General features: G+C 40.0%; 1 protein-coding gene across 1 annotated transcript; it reads left to right on the top strand.

Annotated features, from left to right (window-relative positions):
• Positions 1–20674: 20674 nt before the first annotated feature.
• LOC122807574 (histidine-rich glycoprotein-like) lies at positions 20675–21775 on the top strand. Its single transcript, XM_044078487.1, has one exon. The coding sequence runs from the start codon at positions 20675–20677 to the stop codon at positions 21773–21775; it is 1101 nt and encodes a 366-aa protein (XP_043934422.1).
• The last annotated feature ends 260 nt before the right edge of the window (positions 21776–22035 follow it).

Here is a 22035-nt window from a genome sequence, read left to right as displayed (position 1 = left end):
TTCACATTGCTGTAGATACTATGCTTCCCTCATGGACTGACATAGAGTGCTAAGCATCTGTAACACTGTGTTTCAGCTTATGTGTCCTTAACTGTTCCAGTGGTACACTTTCATGAATGTTTGCCATATAGCCACCAATGCACATAAGGATACACATCAGTAATTTGCTTGTATGTATATAATCTAGCAGGTGTACATACATTTATATGTGAACATAACCCCCTCCACAGTTAACCATCTCAGTGGCCATTCTTGTAAGTGCACAACTGTACTGCTAGCCATCACTTAGGATTGTTCTGCACACAAACAAAAACACAAACCCGTTTGTGTGTCATTTTCATGTTTTACAGTCAGCTGTTTACTTGTCTATAGTATTTTGTTAATGTATGGCAAATATTTCTGAACTCAGGCCTTATATGTTATGCAGAATTATACATTATAATGGTTGACACCTAGTTTATTTAACTCTAGAAAAATAGGTGTACGTTTCAGTGGCCCATGGATCCATAAGAGATTTGTATTAGGACAATAACCAGATGGAGTTTGCTGTTCAGTGATCAGTTCTTTTCATACAGGCAGGAAAATGACCTCTCCAATTTATGTGGCACAAGCATGTGAGTGTAAACTAGCTATTTAATGTCATGTGTATGCATTTCAAACATTCATTAATTACGTCTGTGGGACATATATGATGTGCTGATGCAAATATTTGTACTCCTGACTTGCTTTGCTAAGTGCTTCTCAAGATGTTACAATCATGCTGAACACACATACGTTATAGTAGCTGTAACACTAGTTGGTGTACTGATAGTCTGGTCCAGGGAGTATGTGTTTACAAAATCCAGGAATCTCTGTGCCTGTATGTTTCATGTCATATATGATTCCCAGTTAATAATGCAGTAATTAAAGTCAATCATGAATATGGTATTGGGGTGGATGGTGAGTGTTTCCAATAAGGGGGAACCTATAGCTTGCAAGGAAGTGGTATGGGATTTTGCCTATGGTGATTTGAACATGAAGAAGCTGAAGTGCATTGCCCTGTTTGACCAGCCTTGAAGTATGTTTATGTTTGATGTAAATCAACAGACCTCCACCTTTAGTGCCTCTCTGTGTAGTAGCTATATAGTACCTGGTCTAAATGCATGGAAGGCATTAAAGCCTGGCACTGCAGGTGCACACTTTACAGCTTTAAACCATGTGTCAGGGATCAAAGACATCACCATTCTTTGGGGTGAGAAGAGCTTGTAGGGAGTGGAGTTTTTAGTTTAGACTCTAACCATTGAGCAAGTAACACCTTTATATATTTTTGGTTTTGATTTGCTATGTTGGAAGTACTTTCACTTTGGCATTGCCTAAAAAAGGCACTATGGGAGAGGAGAAGGTTTTAGCTAATATTCCAAAACCTAGAGGGGAGAGGTGCAGGCGATCCCTGGCAAAGCAGTGTGGTCTGTTGATCATGTTCTTCCATGTTGACAAATATTGCACCCCATTAGAATGACCCAAGAAAGTAAGCCAATTATTAAAGTCAGACATCTTCTGTTCATATTGTGGCATCATCCATGGAGAAGGTAGAATGCTGCTCAACACTAGACTCATACCAGCTTAGGTCACATATTCTGAGAGCTCCATGATGTCTCTCTTCATATATTCTAGAGAGGTGTGTTTCAGGTCATTTACACCCACATGGACTATGACTGAGCTATACTGGTACTTCTGGTCGAGTGGCCTCAATGAGTGCATAATGTGGCAGATCCTGGCCCCTGGCATACAACTTGCTATAGTATATTTACATTGTTCTGTGACCTCTCCTCATTATATGTTTATGTTCCTGATTGCTGTGATGGTAGCTATTGTATGATATATTTATGCATAGATATTCTGGACCAGGACTGGGTTTTTTATAGGTTCATAGATTGGTACTAGGCTATCTACCCGAGGGCATTTATAAGCCTGACCAGAGCATGTCAGATTTTGCCACCCCATTGATTAATTAACTGATCCTCTGTCAAGCAGAGCCACTGAAGTGATCCCATGGGTGTATTTTCTGTTACCCATCCACTCGTCAAGGTTTCTCTTGAAGAGTGTTAGTGATGGGCTCTGCCTAATGTAGTTTGGAATTTTGTTCCAAAGCATGGGGAGTCTCTGTGACAGGAATCTATCCCTCCAGCATGTTCTATTTATTCTTGTGGCAAGGTTCAGCTTACTAGAGCGCGTGGCTCGCAGTGACTTGGATTTCTTTAGGTGGAGCATGTCCATCAGTTATGAGTTGGACATGGCTTTGTAAGTTAGGCAGAGATCACCTCTGAGTAAGCGATATGCCACTGAGTACAGCCGGAGTTTTTTCAGTCGGGCTGTATAGGACATATGTTTGAGGCCAGTAATCCTCTAGGTGAGGTACTTTTGTGGTCTTTCCAGCTGTTGGAAGTGTCTTGTGAGGTACATCCCAAATGGGGCATTGTACTCTATGATGGCTCTGATGAGTGACGAGTAGAAGGACACTATAACCTCTTTATTTCTAGATGCAAACCCTTTAGTAATTAGATGGGCCGCATAGAAGGATTTCCTAACTACTTTGGCAATATGATTGTCAAAGGAGAGATTACTATCTATCTGGGTCCCCAGATCTCTTATTACCTCTTCTTTATTAAGGGGGCTGCCACCTATGTAGTAATTCGTGAGTGTTTTGTTTTTCCCAAACGGGATGACTATGCATTTTTTGGCATTTAGCTTGAGGCCATGACTTTGACACCAGGTGTCCGTCTCAGTAAGGCCCTTTTGGAGGATGTTTGTGTCAGCTGGAGAGTCAATTATGGCTCCCAGTTTGCAGTCATCAGTGAACTTGGTTAGCCATAGTCCTCCTGTGTTTGCATGTACCTCTGAGAAGTATATGCCGAACAGTAGGGGTCCCAGGACTGAGCCTTGCAGGACACCACTTGTGACTCATTTAGAGTCGGACTTGGAGCCCACTATTCTTACCATGTGAGTTCTGTCTGTAAGCCAGTTGGCAACCCATCTTGTGACATAAGGGTTTACGTTTAGGCTGGTGATGTTTTCTGTAATACCCGCATGGGGAATGGTGTCTAAAGCTTTGGCGAGGTCAAGGTAGGCTGTGTGAACCACCTTTCCCTTGTCTATGGCCTTGGTAACTGTCCCGAAGAAGTCAACCAGGTTTAGTAGGCATGATCTGCACTTAACAAAGCCGAACTGAGTAGGGTCAAGTGTTTGGATGTTCCCAATGTCTTTGTTAATGAGTTCCATGATGATGCACTCCATAGCCTTGCAGACCAGGCTAGTCAGGCTTATGGGGTGATAGTTACCAGGGTCAGTTGTGGCACCTCCTTTGTGGAGAGGAATAACCATTGCTGTGCTCCATTCTATGGGCACATAGCCTGTGGAGTGGCTGAGGTTGAACAGCATGTTTAGGTGGGGGGGGGGTTAGTTTGTTCTGTAGTTCGTGCAAGATGCAGACTGGGGCACCATCTGGCTCCATTGACGCTGTGTTTTTGGCTTTTGAAAGGGCTGTTTTCACCTTTGCATCTGTGATTTACAGGACACTACACTTTTCTGCTATTGTTGTGGGCCATTTTGGGGGTGAGTGGGGGGTGAAGTTTGCACTGAATCTATCTGCCAGGATGTTGGCAATAGCAGTAGGTTCAGTTTATTCTGTGCTATTTTGCACTAGTTCAGTGCATATCTGCAAGTTGCCAGTTAGATTCTTAACATAGCTAAAGAAGGCTTTGTGGTTATCTTTTGAATCCTTGGCTATTTTTCTTTCGAAGTTAGCCTTGGATGATTTTATGAGGGACCTTAGTTTCTTACTGATACTGATCAAAGATGTCTTTCCTTCTTGGGATTTGCTTTTTTTCTGAACTAGTTTCCTCTTTCTGTTGTATAGCCTGTTTATGGCAGGGGTCCACCAAACTGGTTTCCTTCTCTTAGGGGAGTGTGTCTTGGTTTTGCTAGGGATAACACGATCCATGCATCCTTGTAGGTGCTCATAGAGTGCATTTGTAAAGGTTTCTGAATCTTGGGCAGCATTATCCTTTAGCGTGGGGGCTGTGAAACTTACCACCTCTGTCTTAAGTAAGGTGAAGTTTGCTTTAGAAAAGTTTTTTACTGTGGTTTTCTTAGTTGGGGGTGGTGGTGGGGTGTGGACATCCAGAGTGATTAGTTTATGGTCTGATCTATCCAGTGACGGGTTGACCTCCAGTGTGGAACACCTGTTGCCCATGTTGGTGATGACCAGGTTCAGTATGTTTTCACCTCTGGTAGGGGAGTTTATCAGCTGATCCAGGGAGTTTGAGTCGATGAATTCCAGGAAGCGCTGGGCCTGGGAGTTTGTACTCGAGTAGTTTTCCCAGTTAATGGTAGGGTAATTGAAATCACCCAATATCAGGATGTTCGGTAGAACCTTCATGTTTTCCAGTGTCTCCAGAAAGGTGGAGTGGTTGTCCTGGGTCATGGAGGGTGATCTGTAGAAGGCCACAATTTGCACTGTAGATTTGCCTGATGTTAGTTGCACATGGACAATCTCAGAGGTATCAAGCTGTGCCACTAACCTGGATGTGTAGGTATCCTTGATGAATATGGATACACCCCCTCCTTTTGTGTTTCGGTCCATGTTCTGTAGCCGAAACATGTGGTATGAGTTGTAGCCCAATAGTGCTGGGGTGCTCCCTGGAGCCTTGAACCAGGTTTCAGTTACTGCACAGACGTTCTCCATAGTGAGGAGTGCTTCGAGCACATGCATTTTGAGATTTAAACTCCTGGCGTTGAGTAGCATAACCCTCAGTTTTTTGTTAATTGTGTTGTTTACAGAGGTGGGTTTGACTTTTGAGCCTTGCCTAAAAAAGGCACTATGTGGGCAGCAACAGCCTCAGCCAGTATTCGAAAGCCTAGGGGTGACAGGTGCAAGCCGTCTTTTGCGAAGCAACGTGGCTTGTCGAGCATATCATCCCAGGCTGACAGACACTGGATCCCCTTTGAATGACACCAGAAGCTTAGCCAATTGTTGAAATTGATATATTTTTTTTATACTGAGGTATCATTCATGGTGAGGCAGGATGTTACTCAGGATCAGGGTCATACCAGCCTGGACTACATGATCAGAGAGCTCTTCCATGTCTCTTTTCATGTAGTCCAGTGAGGTACGTCTCAGATCATTCACACCAACATGAACAATGACAGAGTCATATTTGTACTTGTGCTGAAGTCACCTGAGTGATTGTGTTATGTGGCGGATTCTGGCTCCTGACAGGCAGCTAACAGTAACCTTCTGCTTGTCCAGCCTAGTGAGTGGGACGTCAGTGTACCTGACTATAGAGTCTCCTATTACTAGTGTGTTAGGTATGTTATTTCACCTTTAGGGCTGTGATTGTGCGGCACACTGATTTTGTATTTTATGTGTTGTCTGGTTTGTGACGGGAGGTGCAGGTTGTTTTGGTGTCTGCTTTGGAGGTCTCTGATGCTTTTGCAGGTTTTTATTTAGAGCCTCCGAGTATGAGTTTGTGTATTTATGTGTATTTTTTGCCAGTGCCATTTTAGTAGATCTGTTTGTGGCTGGAGGTGTGGTGCAAGTGTTAACCTTCCCCTCTTGACTGTCTGTTCTAATCTTGGATGGAGACAGCTTAGCCTCCAGTTTGGCTGTATAATTGCATCTCTCACATATGTTAGTGTTTTGTGGTAGGAGGAGAGGGTTGTTCCTATATCATATGCAGGGATGCCTTCTATGCTTCAGATTAAACACTTGTGACACTGTGGTATGTGTTTGCAGTATGTGTTACCTTGACCCTTGTAAAGCCCAACATTCATGTTGCATGCATTTACATATATTGCTGTGAGTGCTTGTCTTTCTAATATATATTATATATTGTTAGTGGTAGAGCCTTTTCTTTCTTTTACAGAGTAATGGACAAAGATCACAGTTGCTGCGGATGAGACACATCATTCTGTGATCCAGCAGGAGTCTCTCAGTGTGGTTTCTTGGGAGTTTGTGGCTACAGTGGAAGTGGAGGTACACCTCTACTGCAGGAGGTGTGTGTAAAGATGTATTTGTGTGTATGTGTGTTTGTGTGTCTGTCTCTGTGTGCTGCCTTACAGGATGTGTTGAAATCCATGGTGATTACCATCCATATGGGGAGAATTGAGAGAATGCTGCATAATATATTCTTGAGTGTCCTTGATGTGATGTCAGCGATAACCAAACTGCTACAATCTATACCAGCAGGGTGGCCTCAGTTAATATGTCACCGGCAAGTCTTTCACTATACAATTTTTATGTCTAAATGTTTGCTCATAATCAGATGCAAGTGGGAGAACATGTGCCATGCATGGATCCAGCCCCAGACATGCAGATCATCCATCCAGCTATAACCTCTTATGACTCATAATAAATATGATGTGACAGTTATAAAGGTACCTGTAAAGTCACACTCTGCAAAACACATCCTAGCTAGATAGTTTAGGTAACCCATATTACTTCCTCTACCCTTAGCACTGCCTGTTTGATACATATAGTCACCTGCCATGCTGCACCTGTTTTATGCATAGTTTACTATTATTAGTTGAGGATGTATTCATTTTATGTAATAAAATGTTTTAAATGTATGATATGATAATTAAATACCAAGGTGATCTTAATTATATATATAATTTATTGCTTTGACATTTTGCCTTGCTACTGTATGTTTTTGGCATATGCATCCAAATGTTGTCTCTTAATAGCTCAATTTACATTCTAAATATATGTATTTACCTTTTAATTCTTATTTAATTCTGCACCCTATCTTCATGTATCATATTGTGTATTATATGTTTTGTACAATTTGTGGTTACTGGATAGTGACTGAAAAGGTTTAATTGACTAGTTCACCCACCCATTATCAAACAGAAAATATATAAATAAATATGGTGACCATGTCATTTTTGTTTCTATGTATGTTTTTATAACCATAATGGTAGACAGTCATGCACTGGTTTTCATGTACTATGACTGTTTAAGTAACCTATGTATATGCTAGCCATGACATATTTAATTATGTCTGATACCTGGGAACACCATATCCAGCACATAAAACCATTGCACACCATACTGAGTGCAGGCTGGTATATGCTGTCACTGTATGATTAATTATAGTTGCTTTTACCCGTATGAGGACATGTGGACAAGCAGATAATATGTACCTACTTGGTATTGTAATGAATGCTTGATTTATTTCCTTATTGTTTCATCCCTGCACAGAACTCTGGTGTGTTGGTTAATCATTACAGCAGTGCTTTAGTGTTGATGTCTGCAGATATTGGGCCTTGCATGCTACATTTGAATTGCATAGGCTTGTTAAATGTACTATATAAATATATGCATGTGTGTATGTGAGAGTGAATGTGTGCATACATTTGTGTGTGTGTGTGTGTGTGTGTGTGTGTGTGTGTGTGTGTGTGTGTGTGTGTGTGTGTGTGTGTGTGTGTGTGTGTGTGTGTGTGTGTGTGTGTACATGTGTGCAAGGGTATGCCCATGTGTATGTCTAGATAATTGTCTTGTTCTTATAGTGTTTCAGTGGGCTTGATCTAGTTTGGTCTCATATATTACCACGTCTTCATGGTGAAGTTAAGCTTTAGCTTTTCCTGAGGGGATGGCTATTGTTTGCTACAGACGTTATAAGCATCAAATTATTTTCTTGTGGCACTCTTCATATATTTCAGAGACATCTGATGTATTTATTCTTCCATATGCACAAAGTCTGAATAGTGTAGTTGCTCTGGCTGTAGAAAATAATTTTGTGCATCACCAGTGCTGTACAACATGCATGATGCTAACCAAATCAACTCAGATGTATAGTTCATAAATTAAATCAGCATTATAGCCATATGCCCTTGCTTAATATGATGGTAGCCATGATACAATATATACCTGTGTATATCTGTGTGACAGTGAGATATGCTTAGCATTCCGGTGTCATGAATTATTTCTGAATCTCACCTCATTTAACAGATTCTTTGCAAAACCCTTTGTTTGTGACAGTAGCATATAATATAGAGGGCTATGATTGGTTTGTAACTATATTATTACTATATTATTATGTCTTAAAGACATGGATGCTAAGAAATTCACCTTGAGAGTGAAGGCATGTCGAAAACCATTATAACTCTAAGTACTACCAGCTACAGAATAAAAAAATGCAAAATGTTTTACTAGTTCAAAAGTCAATAAAGCACTTAGCAAGTCCTAAAAAACAGACAGCATGTAAATAAAATTGGAGGAAAAAGTCAGAGACAGTTTTTAAATGCTGCTCTAATTAAAGTTACAGGTTAACAAATGTATCATTCTGTGGAGAGAATAAGAAGCAATATATTCAGGCACAGTTCAGAGTGAGCAAATGTCACTTGAGACAGTTTCAATCTTAATAGCACTTGGGGGTGTGTAACAATTGGTATGAATGCTGTTACAGTTGGGTCTCATGTTACAGAAGTGCTTTACAGGTTTATCTTTGTCCTGACTTTGGAGCATAATCATGATGCCCCATACATTACAAAATTATGCAATGACATTTAATCATATTCAAATAGCATAACAAGCAAGCATGAGTAACTGAGCAAAATCAAAACATTAATAAATGTAAAATAAACAGCAAAACATTCAATAGATAACAGTAGAAATGCAACCTCTGTGTAATAACTAATGAGCAATTCATACAGAATGTGGCATACAGTAAAAAAGTACTCCAAAAGTCATACTGAAACTGTGATGTTTATGGCATCCTCACAATTTGTGTTCATAATCACAAATTTCAGTATTGTATACATCATTTATCATTTTATTATTGCATTATAATATATTTTATAATTTATAATATAATTTATTATAATATGATTGTTATATTTTTTTAATCATGTAATTAGAGCCTGTTTTTTTTATTTGTATGTGATGGCAGGAAAAATACTAATCCATAATCTTACCTGCTCCTTCCGTTCCCAGTGGAGTAAGTATTTAGAAGCTAAAAATCAGTATTATCCACCGATGGCAGAGCAGTTCTACACACCTTGAAGCTGAAGCCATCATCTTCTCACATTTTTTTTTGCTAATGTAGTATTGCCAAATCACATGTGAGTAATTTACACTGGATGTAAACATCTTCAGTGGTAGTCAGCTTTTGCTATGCTACGTGCCATCATATGGACTGGGAAATATGTGCAGAAGTTTAAAGTGGATAAAGTTTAAATATGTACATACCAGAATTACCTCTGAAATCCTAGAGATTTTTTTCTAATGTGAATTATTAATATTTAATTGGTTTAATTTCTACAAGTCTTTTGGGTTTCTGGTACCATGAAGGGAATGGACAACATTCCTAAATCAAAGTAGGATTAAAGTTTGTGAAATTAGTATTCTTTCAGTCTTTAATGTTAGCCAAAAGTGCTCTTCACAACACTTGCAATGTTCCCAGAATTGACTCATTCTGTAATTCATACAGTTACATGTATTGGTAGCATATGTAAATACAACTGTAAATTATTTTTTTATGAGACCCATTGCTCCTATTACTGTTGGAACTGTCTGGGTATCCTTCCTCCATATTGCCCTCATTTCTGCCTATAAATCATGGTATTTTATGAGTATGTGTCTCTCTGTATGTAAGACACAATCCCTGGGTGTAGCAATTTCAATATTAATCCTACTTTTCTTTTCTTTTCATGGACTACTACATCTGGTTTTCTTGCATCTGTTTTTTGAACTGTTGGTAATGGGTGATCCCCATGTGATATAACCTTCATAACTCTCTTTTAATATTTTGTGGCTAATGTTTCCATTGCTTCTCAGCTACATCAATATTGTAGTGTTTGCACAATCCTCAGTGCAACAATTTTGCCATATTACTATGCCTTTCAGCATATAGGCCCTTGACCATTAGTGTACCTCACCCAGCAATAAGATGTGTGACTCTTTCATGTTCTGTTGTACAGAACATGCATTTGTCTGTTTCTCTCACATGTTCAATGGACTTTGTAAACCAATGTGTACATAGTCCACAATCCTGGACCACCGATATCAACCTTTTCTCTTTTGGTTTAAATTCACCTCTTCTTAACCATTCCTGTATCAGGTTGTGATCAACACAAGGTTATTCCAGGAGTTTTCAGCACTCGTAACTATATTTATGCCTTTTTCTAATTTCTTGCCTTCTCATCTGATCCCTCTCCTTATATTCTTTCTTTTGTTTTTGGCACATTCATTTGCTTCCTGATTTTTGTGTACTTTTGCTTTGATTTCCATTCCCACTTGACACTAATATGCTTCTGCTAAACTAAGCAGGAATGTCATTTTTGAGTTGCCCTCCTCGTATTTTAAAACGTTCACTATTTTTGGATTAGGTGAGGTTAGTAGATATTTATGCATTCCTACAATTGCTGATCTCTGTATGCAACCAGTTTCAAGGAGGCCCATACCTTCTTCAGAATGAGGACAGATTTTTATATTTTATTTGATAAGCATAAGGTATTTTTCTTGTTTTCCTGTCCTAGTGATCCAGTACCTTTTGGGGACAATCACCCCAAAACTGTAAGTTAGAACAGGAAGAGCAATTTTGTTTATAGCTTGGACTTTCTTCCTACATGTCAGGGTTGTTTTCTTTATTAATTTTAGTCTTCTAAAATATTCCTTACTAAGTTTTGTTCTCATTTGTTCATGTTTTATTGCTGATCCTTCATCAGTTCCCAAATATTTGTACACTCCCTCCTGCTCAAGTTCCTTTAGATCACATTCCTGTCCCAGACCGATATTTTCCTGGTGCTGCAGCTTTCCTGCTTTAAATGTTGCTTTTGCACATTTATCTAGACCAAATGACATTCTTATATAATCTGAGAAAATTTTAGCCACTTGCAGTTTTGCTTTCAGTTCCTCATCTAATGAGCTATACAGTTTTAAATAATTCACAAAAAGAAGATGAGAGATCCTTACATTCGGTTGTTTTCTGGGAGCCGAATTGCAACTGCAACCTAATCTGTTAAGTAGACAGCTTAATGGGTTAAGGTCAACACAAGAGAGCAGTGGTGACAAAGAGTCCCCCTGGAATATCACCTTTGAATTTTTATCCCCGGAATAATAATCTGTCCTTTATCATGGCATAGCTGCAAAGTGGTTTGTCACTGTTTCCTGGTCACTGTAATATAATCGATCAGTTATATATCTGTAAGCAGGCCTTTAGCCATGAATGTGGGATGCTGTCAAATGCTTTTTGTAATCTTTCCACGACATTCTTAGATTCTTCCCTTTTTTTACAATTCTCCATTATGACTTTTAGTTAATAACAAATAATTATTTTTTCCATAAGACTTTCTTCTGTTATTCTTTTGTTCTATCACCATGATTGAGCTTTCTTCTAATGACTATAATCTCTGATGGCATCAAATCCAGTATATAGTTTACACATCAATAGAAGGCAAGATATTGGTCTATACTTAATAGGATAGATTGCAGGTTCACTCTTAAGGTGGAGCATTGCTTTTTGTGTTGTTAACCAGGTCAGTGCCTGTTTGGTATATGCATATCAGTAGTTCTTACTCAGGGCTAAAGATGTCAATATTTTTAGCCAGAAGTTAGGTGCTGCATCTGGGCCTGGGGGGTTACAGTTAGGAGCTTTTCTTACTTTTGTTTCAGTTTCTCTGGCCATTACTTCATCCCATTTCATATTCTATACATTTAAACTTGTTAGTGCTTCTTTTATTTTTTCTATCCATTCAGCATCTTTGTTATGTTCTACAGGGTCTTTATATATATTTCTCCAAAATGTGTCTATTTCTTTTATTTTATGATGTTTCTATTCCTTATGCTTTGTTTCCTAATTCTATATAAACTTTTTTGGGGTCATCAATGAATTGCTTATACTGTACTTTTCCTTTATATTTAGTTGCATGTCTTCATTGTTCTGCCTGTGCTGATATCTTCAGTTTATTATTTACAAAAGAGTTCAATAGAAGCTGATCTATTCTGATACTGTGAGCTGCTTTTATCATGTGTATCTTTCTGAGTATGTTTGTTGATCTGTTTCCTCTTCTATACTCTTTTAACAGTGACGCTTCTTATCTTAACAGCATTAAAGTTTTTTTCTATTCTACGCTTCCATGATAGCATTTGATTTTTTCCCTTACTTTCCTTTATTGCTCTGTGTTTTTTAGTTTTTTTCTATTCTATGCTTCCATGATAGCATTTGATTTTTTCCCTTACTTTCCTTTATTGCTCTGTGTTTTTTAGTTTTGTTCTATTCTACGCTTCCATGATAGCATTTGATTTTTTCCCTTACTTTCCTTTATTGCTCTGTGTTTTTTAGTTTTTTTCTATTCTATGCTTCCATGATAGCATTTGATTTTTTTCCCTTACTTTCCTTTATTGCTCTGTGTTTTTTAGTTTTTTTCTATTCTATGCTTCCATGATAGCATTTGATTTTTCCCTTACTTTCCTTTATTGCTCTGTGTTTTTTAGTTTTTTTCTATTCTATGCTTCCATGATAGCATTTGATTTTTTCCCTTACTTTCCTTTATTGCTCTGTGTTTTTTAGTTTTGTTCTATTCTATGCTTCCATGATAGCATTTGATTTTTTCCCTTACTTTCCTTTATTGCTCTGTGTTTTTTAGTTTTCTATTCTACGCTTCCATGATAGCATTTGATTTTTTCCCTTACTTTCCTTTAATGCTCTGTGTTTTTTAGTTTGTTTCTATTCTACGCTTCCATGATAGCATTTGATTTTTTCCCTTACTTTCCTTCATTGTTCTGTATTTTTTAGTTTTTTTCTATTCTACGCTTCCATGATAGCATTTGATTTTTTCCCTTACTTTCCTTTATTGCTCTGTGTTTTTTAGTTTTTTTCTATTCTACGCTTCCATGATAGAATTTGATTTTTTCCCTTACTTTCCTTTATTGCTCTGTGTTTTTTAGTTTTTTTCTATTCTACGCTTCCATGATAGCATTTGATTTTTTTCCTTACTTTCCTTTATTGCTCTGTGTTTTTTAGTTTTTTTCTACTCTATGCTTCCATGATAGCATTTGATTTTTTCCCTTACTTTCCTTTATTGCTCTGTGTTTTTTAGTTTTTTTCTATTTTACGCTTCCATGATAGCATTTGATTTTTTCCCTTACTTTCCTTTATTGCTCTGTTTTTTAGTTTTTTTCTATTCTATGCTTTCATGATAGCATTTGATTTTTTCCCTTACTTTCCTTTATTGCTCTGTGTTTTTTAGTTTTTTTCTATTCTATGCTTCCATGACAGCATTTGATTTTTTCCCTTACTTTCCTTCATTGCTCTGTGTTTTTTAGTTTTTTTCTATTCTACGCTTCCATGATAGCATTTGATTTTTTCCCTTACTTTTCTTTATTGCTCTGTGTTTTTTAGTTTTTTTCTATTCTACACTTCCATGATAGAATTTGATTTTTTCCCTCACTTTCCTTTATTGCTCTGTGTTTTTTAGTTTTTTCTATTCTACGCTTCCATGATAGCATTTGATTTTTTCCCTTACTTTCCTTTATTGCTCTGTGTTTTTTAGTTTTTTTTTTCTATTCTACGCTTCCATGACAGCATTTGATTTCTTCCCTTACTTTCCTTTATTGCTCTGTGTTTTTTAGTTTTTTTCTATTCTACGCTTCCATGACAGCATTTGATTTTTTTCCCTTACTTTCCTTTATTGCTCTGTGTTTTTTAGTTTTTTTCTATTCTACGCTTCCATGACAGCATTTGATTTCTTCCCTTACTTTCCTTTATTGCTCTGTGTTTTTGTGGCAAGACTTTATCTGTTATTAATGTAGCTGCACAGTAATATATCCCATTTACGTCTGTTATATCACATTAATTTCTGTAAGTAGTCTTGATTACTGTATTCATTTGTTTTATCAGACTTCTAGCATTTTGCGTCCTCCTGACTTTTTTTCATCGTATCTATCCATCTCTATTAAATCAAGCAACTCTTTCCCTGTGACATATTCTCTTCAACTGCATCCTGCTTAATTCTTTGCTCTTTTGTATGGGAACTCACTGGCCTATCACTTCACAACATTTACTGCATTGGAATTGTCACTGTTTTCTTTTCTGACCCCTGCTGTGTGACACCAACTAAACATTTCTACTCATTTCCTACTGAAGGCTCCAGAGTATCTTCATGTGACAAGTGATCCTTAATAAGGGGACTCATTGTTTTATCATGCTGTGATATCACCAGAGTTGGATTTTCTATACTTCTGTACTTTCTATACTATACTTCACTTCGCAGGTAATCCATAACTTCAGTTTTTATTTCTTTAACTTCTCCATCACTAATCCTTTTTCCTACCTTCCCCCTTTGTTTTCTTTTTTTATTGCAATATTTTCCATATCTGAATGCCTTTGCCTGTATGTTTCAAATATCTTTGTACTGCTTTTTGTATTGACTAGTTTTGCTATCTCCTTTGCATAAATATTGCACCATATTAAATCTTTTTCTTTCCTATGTCCATATTTCTTCTTCAGATGTCTCCTGTTCCACCTGTTTCTCCTTACTTTGAGGACTCATTGTTCCATCATGTTACGTAAACAGGGTTGAATTTTGTGCATTAAATCCTTCACTTTACAGAAATTCCATAACTTCAGTTTCTATTTATTTAACTTCTAATTTATTAATCATCAATTCTGTGCTCCCTCTTTGTGTTCTTATTTTTTGTATTGTGAAATTTTCCATATCTGGATGCTTTTGCCTGTATTTCTCTTCAAATATCTTTGGAGCTGCTTTTCGTGGTATTGATTAGTTTGACTTTCTCCTTTGCATGAATTTTGCACTATATCGGAACTCATTCTTTCTCATGTCCTTGTTTCTTTTTTATACCTTTAAAACAATCTCTAGGTTTTGTTCTTTATATTTTTGCAGTTACTCTGTCACTTATTTTTCTAAATGGCCCAGAGTATTTTTGGTCTGTGTAATGTTTGTCTTGGATCTGTTGTGTTAATGAACACAAATCTGCAGTTGACACTTTTGACAGTTTTCTTGTGCAAGTATTTTCTTTGCTCTAATTTCTCTCTTAATCTTTTTGAATATTTTCTATCTGGAATTCTCAGCTTCTTGCATAATAATAACCATATATAATTTTATATTAGGGCTCAGTGTCTGTTATTCTAAAAGTGTATTAATTCTGGTTTAAGCACTTGGGCTTCAGGCCAGTTATTTTACATTAAAAGCGTTCGTGGTCTGCACTCTAGTGGGAGGAGAGGCTGGACTCTGCCCTTCTGAGCTGGGAATTTCTGGGTAAAGGCTTATAGTGCCTGCATATTTGAACTGTTTCTTACTGAAATTGGTACACCTTGTTTGCTGTAGCATAGACTAGATCCAGGCCTGCTGAATCTAGCTTTGTTTGTATGCTTGTTGTTTGTTTGCTTGTTATTTCCCTGAAACACTAACACGGCTTTTCAGTGTTTCTGTGGATCTCTAGTGATATCTGCATTGCTTACTGTACTTATTTCCTTGTTTCACTTGAAAGAAAGTTACTGTTTGGCATTTAAGTTACCTGGCACTTGCTCACTAAAGCAATTATATAAGTCAGCACTAAAAAATTAAAAGCACTACACCCTCACAAACTCCCCTTGAGTACCTTGTTCCCCATTGGCCCTTTTTTTTCAATTATAAAGAAATTCCCAATACTATTCTAGCATGTCCAAAGGTCAGTTGTCAATCTCCTCTCCGGTCCAGCTGGTGAATCTGGGAATCTTGAGGCAATGTTAGAACTGCGTCATGTACACAGACAACCCTCTCCTCCTCCCAACAAATTCCAACACGTGAGAGATGCAACCATATAGCCATACTGGAGGCTAAGCTCTCTCAACTCAGTATTGGCAAAACCAGTCAGGAGGAGAAGGAAACCACACTCACTACAATTCCAGTCTCACATAGACCTACCACGACAGCAAACCAAACACATAAACACAAAAACATATTCGGAGGCTCTAAATAAAAATCTGCCTAAGCAGCAGAGACCTCCAAAGCAGAAACCCAAGCAACCGCTACCCCAAAACAAAACACGTGCAACACATAGCTCACAAAGCCAGTGTGCCGAACAGTCACAGCCCTTAAGGCTAAACAACACACCTGATACACTTGTAATAGGTGACTCTATCATCAGGCACACTGACATCCCGCTCACCAGGCTGAACAAGGAGAAAGTCATGGTGAGCTGCCTTTTGGCCGCTAGGATCCGCCACATAACACAAGCACTCAGGTCACTCCAAGGCAAGTACAAATATGACTCAGTCATTGTCCATGCTGGTGTGAATGACCTGAGACATACCTCCTTGGACTACATGAAAAGAGACATAGAGGAGCTCTCTGAGCATGTAGCCCAGGCCAGTATGACCCTGATCTTGAGTAGCATCTTACCCTCACCAAGAATGATGCCACAATATGAAGACAAGATGATCAATTTCAACAATTGGCTTAAGTATTGGTGTCATTCAAAGGGGATCCAATGCCTGTCAGCCTGGGATGACATGCGCGACAAGCCACGATGCTTCGCTAGGGATGGCTTGCACCTGTCACCCCTTGGCTTTCTGATACTGGCAAAGGCTCTTGCTACCCCCATAGTGCCTTTTTTAGGCAAGGCTCAAAAGACAAACCCACCTCCATAGGTATCACAAGGGATAAGAAACTAAGAGTAATGCTACTCAATGCCAGAAGTCTAAACCTCAAGATGCACGCACTCGAAACTCTCCTTAGCATGGAGAACATCGATATCTGTGCAGTAACAGAAACCTGGTTCAAGGCTCCCGAGAGCACCCCAGCACTACCAGGTTATACCTCATACCATGCTTTTCGGCCCCAAAACTTGGACCGAACCACAAAAGGAGGGGGAGTATCAATATTCATCAAAGATGCCCACACTTCCAGGTTGGTGGCACAGCATGAAGCATCAGAGACTATCCATGTGCAACTAACAGTGGGTAAAACTGCCTTCCAGTTTATAGCCTGCTACAGACCACCCTCACAAACCCAGGAACCCCACTCGGCCTTCCTGAGAACACTGGAAAATATGAAGATCTCTCCAAACACCATTATATTGGGCGACTTCAACTACCCAAACATAGACTGGGAGCATTACTCTAGCTCCAACACCCTAGCCCAAAGGTTCCTAGAATTTATAAACTCAAATGCTATGGAACAACTTATTACCACTCCCACAAGAGGGGAAAACATACTGGACCTGATCATCACCAACATGGAGACTCTATGCTCCAGACCAGAAGTGTATCCCTCACTGGTAAGATCAGACCATAAACTATTCTCACTGGATATTCACATCCCGACTCTACCCCCTGCCCTGAAAACCACAGTGAAAAACTTCTCTAAAGCAAATTTCACACTCCTCAAAACCGAGGTGGAATCCTTCAAAGTCCCCGGGCCTGTGGAAAATACGGCTCAGACTGCAGAATCCTTTATAAACGCATTCTATGAACACCTTCAGGAATGCATGGATCATGCAATCCCAAATAAAACCAAGAGCCAATCCTCCAAAGGCAGACGTCCTGTCTGGTGGACCCCAGCCATAAACAAACTATACAATAGAAGGAGGAAGCTACTACATGCTAGAGCAAAATCCCAAAAAGGGAAGGCATCTCTGATCAGTATTAGCAAAAAACTATGGGCACTCATAAAATTGTCTAAGGCCAGCTTCGAGAGAAAAATTGCACAGGACACTAAGGATAATCACAAGGCTTTCTTTAGTTATGTTAGAAACCGGGGTAGGAATTCCCAGATATGCTCAGAATTAGTCCAAAATGACAAAAAATACACCGAACCCACAGACATTGCCAACATCCTAGCTGACATGTTCAGCGCAAACTTCTCCCCCCTCTCCACCAAAAGGGCAAATATCTATCCCAGCAGACTGCTGCCCCCCCCCTGACATCTCAGATGCTCAGGTAAGAGCTGCCCTCTCCAAAGCAAAAAACACAGCATCAATGGCACCAGACGGTGTCCCGGGCTGCGTCCTACATGAACTCCAAGAAGAGCTAAACCCAAACATAAAACTACTGTTCAATCTCAGCCTTACTACAGGATATGTACCCAAAGAGTGGCGTACAGCAACAATGGTCCCTCTCCACAAAGTTGGTGCCTCAACGGATCCTGGAAACTATCGCCCCATAAGCCTGACTAGCTTGGTCTGCAAAGCTATGGAAAGGATCATCATGGACTTCATAAATAAAGATATTGGGGACCTACAGACACTGGATCCTACCCAGTTCTGCGTTGTTAAGCAAAGATCCTGCCTCTTAAACCTGGTTGATTTCTTTGAAACAGTCACCAAGGCCATTGATGAGGGGAAGGTGGTCCACACAGCCTACCTGGACCTCGCAAAAGCCTTTGATACAATACCCCACTCAGGCATTATAGATAAGCTCACCAGCTTAAATATAAACCCCTATGTCACTAGATGGGTTGCAAACTGGCTCAAGGACAGAACCCCCATGGTTAGAATTGCTGGAGCCATGTCAGACTCCAAACCAGTTACAAGTGGCGTCCCACAAGGCTCAGTCCTGGGACCTCTCTTGTTTGGCATATATTTCTCGGAGGTACAGGCCAACATGGAAGGACTGTGGCTGACCAAGTTCACAGATGACTGCAAACTGGGCGCCATAATCGACTCTCCAGCCGACACAAGCATCCTCCAAAAGGACCTCCTAGAAACCGACAACTGGTGCCAGAGCCATGGCCTCAAGCTAAATGACAAAAAGTGTATAGTCATCCCCTTTGGCAAAAACAAAGTGCCCACAACTTACCACATAGGTGTTAATCCATTAAGTACAGAAGAAGTAATTAGGGACCTGGGGACCCAAGTTGATAGCAATCGCTCATTTGACAACCACATGGCCAAAGTGGTTAGAAAAATATTTTATATAGCCCACCTAATCATGAAGGGATTCACATCTAGATCAGGGGAGGTCATCGTGTCTCTTTACTCATCCCTCATCAGGCCCATAATTGAGTACAATGCCCCTTTTGGGATGTACCTTACCAGACACCTGCAGCAACTGGAAAGACCCCAAAAGTACCTCACCAAGAGGATCAAAGGGCTCAAACAAATGCCATATGCTGCCCAGTTAAAGAATCTCCAGCTCTACTCAGTGACATACCGCCTGCTCAGAGGCGATCTGTGCCTGACATATAAAGCCATGTCTAACCCGGAATTAATGGACATGCTGCACCTCAGAAAATCCAAATCCCATCGAGCTATGGCTCAAGAGACTTGAACCTCCGCACTGAAATAAATAGGACATGCTGGAGGGACAGATTCATAACCCAGAGGCTCCCTTCACTCTGGAATAAAATCCCAGTCCAGGTTAGGCAGAGTCCCTCACTGACTGTCTTCAAGAGGAATCTTGATGACTGGATGGGAGATCGTAGGTTTACCCTGGGTATCACTTCTGTGTCACTGTTAGACAGAGGCACAGTATACTAACCTCAAAAAAGGGCATAGCAAAATTAATTTAAAATGGGTGGCAAAAGCCAAAACACTCTGGCTAGGCTTATAAATGCCCTAGGGCAGATAGCCTAGTATGAACCTATGAACCTATATAATTTCTTCCTTATTCTCAATAGTCCACTATATCATCTTTGTGGATCTTTTGTGGCCTATCAGTTTTTGTTATTTCCTTCTTCAACAGGAGGGCTACCCTCCCCTGAGCCTGGTATATCCTCACTGTAGAAATGTTTCTGTGTCTTGAGGATTCTACAATATAATTTTTTCCAGTCCTAGCACCTCTGCACATACCAGGGCTGGGCACTTTTTATCTTGAGACTTATGCACCTAGCTGTCTTTTTTAAGTTTTAACCAGCTTCTGTCAATGATATATGCTATATAGAATACAATCTAAATATCAGTGTCATCTTGGTGAGGGTTTTCAAAAATGTGGTCCACCTCATGAGGATACTCACCAAGAGCCCAGGATGATTTACATTTCAACAGTACTACTCTCCTTTCTTCCTGATTCTAACTTCTCTCCATTCGGACCCCTCATCTTTCCATTACATATTTTCCTGTATACAAGATCCATTTTTCCTGGAGATTGACAAAGGTATCCTATGATTTATGCATCTAAAATTTATAAAAGACTGATGGAATATAGATTGGGAAATGTCATTTCTTATCAAACCTTTTAAATAAGCTTTTCTTATGAAAGCCTATTTAGGCAGTTCATATAAGTACAACATTGTGTAAATGAATAGTTGCCTTTAATTATGAGACACCCTACCACAGTACTGCCCAGTGCAGCAGCACAAAGACATACAGCAGCATTATGAGACAGCCCTAACAAAGTATCACCCAGTGCACCAGCACAAAGACATACAGCAGCATTATGAGACAGCCCTAACACAGTACCACCCAGTGCACTAGCACAAAGACATACAGCATCATTATAAGATAGTCCTAACAAAGTACCACCCAGTGCATCAACACAAAGACATACAGCAGTATTATGAGACAGTCCTACCACAGTACCGTCCAGTGCACCAGCACAAAGACATACAGCAGCATTATGAGACAGCCCTAACAAAGTACCACCTAGTGCACCAGCACAAAGACATACAGCAGCATTATGAGACAGCCCTACCACAGTACCGCCCAGTGCACCAGCACAAAGACATACAGCAGCATTATGAGACAGCCCTAACAATGTACCACCCAGTGCACCAGCACAAAGACATACAGCAGCATTACGAGACAGCCCTAACTAAGTACCGCCCAGTGCACCAGCACAAAGGCATACAGCAACATTATGAGACAGCCCTAACAAAGTACCACCTAGTGCACCAGCACAAAGACATACAGCAGCATTACAAGACAACCCTACCTAAGTACCACCCAGTGCACCAGCACAAAGACATACAGCAGCATTATGAGACAGCCCTAACAATGTATCACCCAGTGCACCAGCACAAAGACATACAGCAGCATTACAAGACAACCCTACCTAAGTACCACCCAGTGCACCAGCACAAAGATATACAGCAACATTATGAGACAGCCCTAACAAAGTACCACCTAGTGCACCAGCACAAAGACATACAGCAACATTATGAGACAGCCTTACCACAGCACCACCCAGTGCACCAGCACAAAGACATACAGCAGCATTATGAGACAGCCCTACCTCAGTACCACCCAGTGCACCAGCACAAAGACATACAGCAACATTATGAGACAGCCCTAACAAAGTACCACCTAGTGCATCAGCACAAAGAGATACAGCAGCATTATGAGACAGCCCTACCACAGTACCACCCAGTGCACCAGCACAAAAACATACAGCAGCATTATGAGACAGCCCTAACGATGTACCACCCAGTGCACCAGCACAAAGACATACAGCAGCATTATGAGACAGCCCTACCACAGTACCGCCCAGTGCACCAGCACAAAGACATACAGCAGCATTATGAGACAGCCCTAACAATGTGCCACCCAGTGCACCAGCACAAAGACATACAGCAACATTATGAGACAGCCCTACCACAGTACCACCCAGTGCACCAGCACAAAAACATACAGCAGCATTATGAGACAGCCCTAACGATGTACCACCCAGTGCACCAGCACAAAGACATACAGCAGCATTATGAGACAGCCCTAACAATGTATCACCCAGTGCACCAGCACAAAGACATACAGCAGCATTATGAGACAGCCCTAACAATGTATCACCCAGTGCACCAGCACAAAGACATACAGCAGCATTATGAGACAGCCCTAACACAGTACCACCCAGTGCACTAGCACAAAGACATACAGCATCATTATGAGACATTCCTAACAAAGTACCACCCAGTGCACCAGCACAAAGACATACAGCAGCATTATGAGACAGCCCTACCTCAGTACCACCCAGTGCACCAGCACAAAGACATACAGCATCATTATGAGACATTCCTAACAAAGTACCACCCAGTGCACCAGCACAAAGACATACAGCAGCATTATGAGACAGCCCTACCTCAGTACCGCCCAGTGCACCAGCACAAAGACATACAGCATCA

The sequence above is a fragment of the Protopterus annectens genome, chromosome 7.part1, assembly GCF_019279795.1.
Source record: "Protopterus annectens isolate FY-2018-M chromosome 7.part1, PAN1.0, whole genome shotgun sequence".
NCBI lineage: Eukaryota > Metazoa > Chordata > Ceratodontiformes > Protopteridae > Protopterus > Protopterus annectens.
Note: the sequence above shows the minus strand (reverse complement) of the source record. Positions and strands in the feature narration are given on the sequence as shown.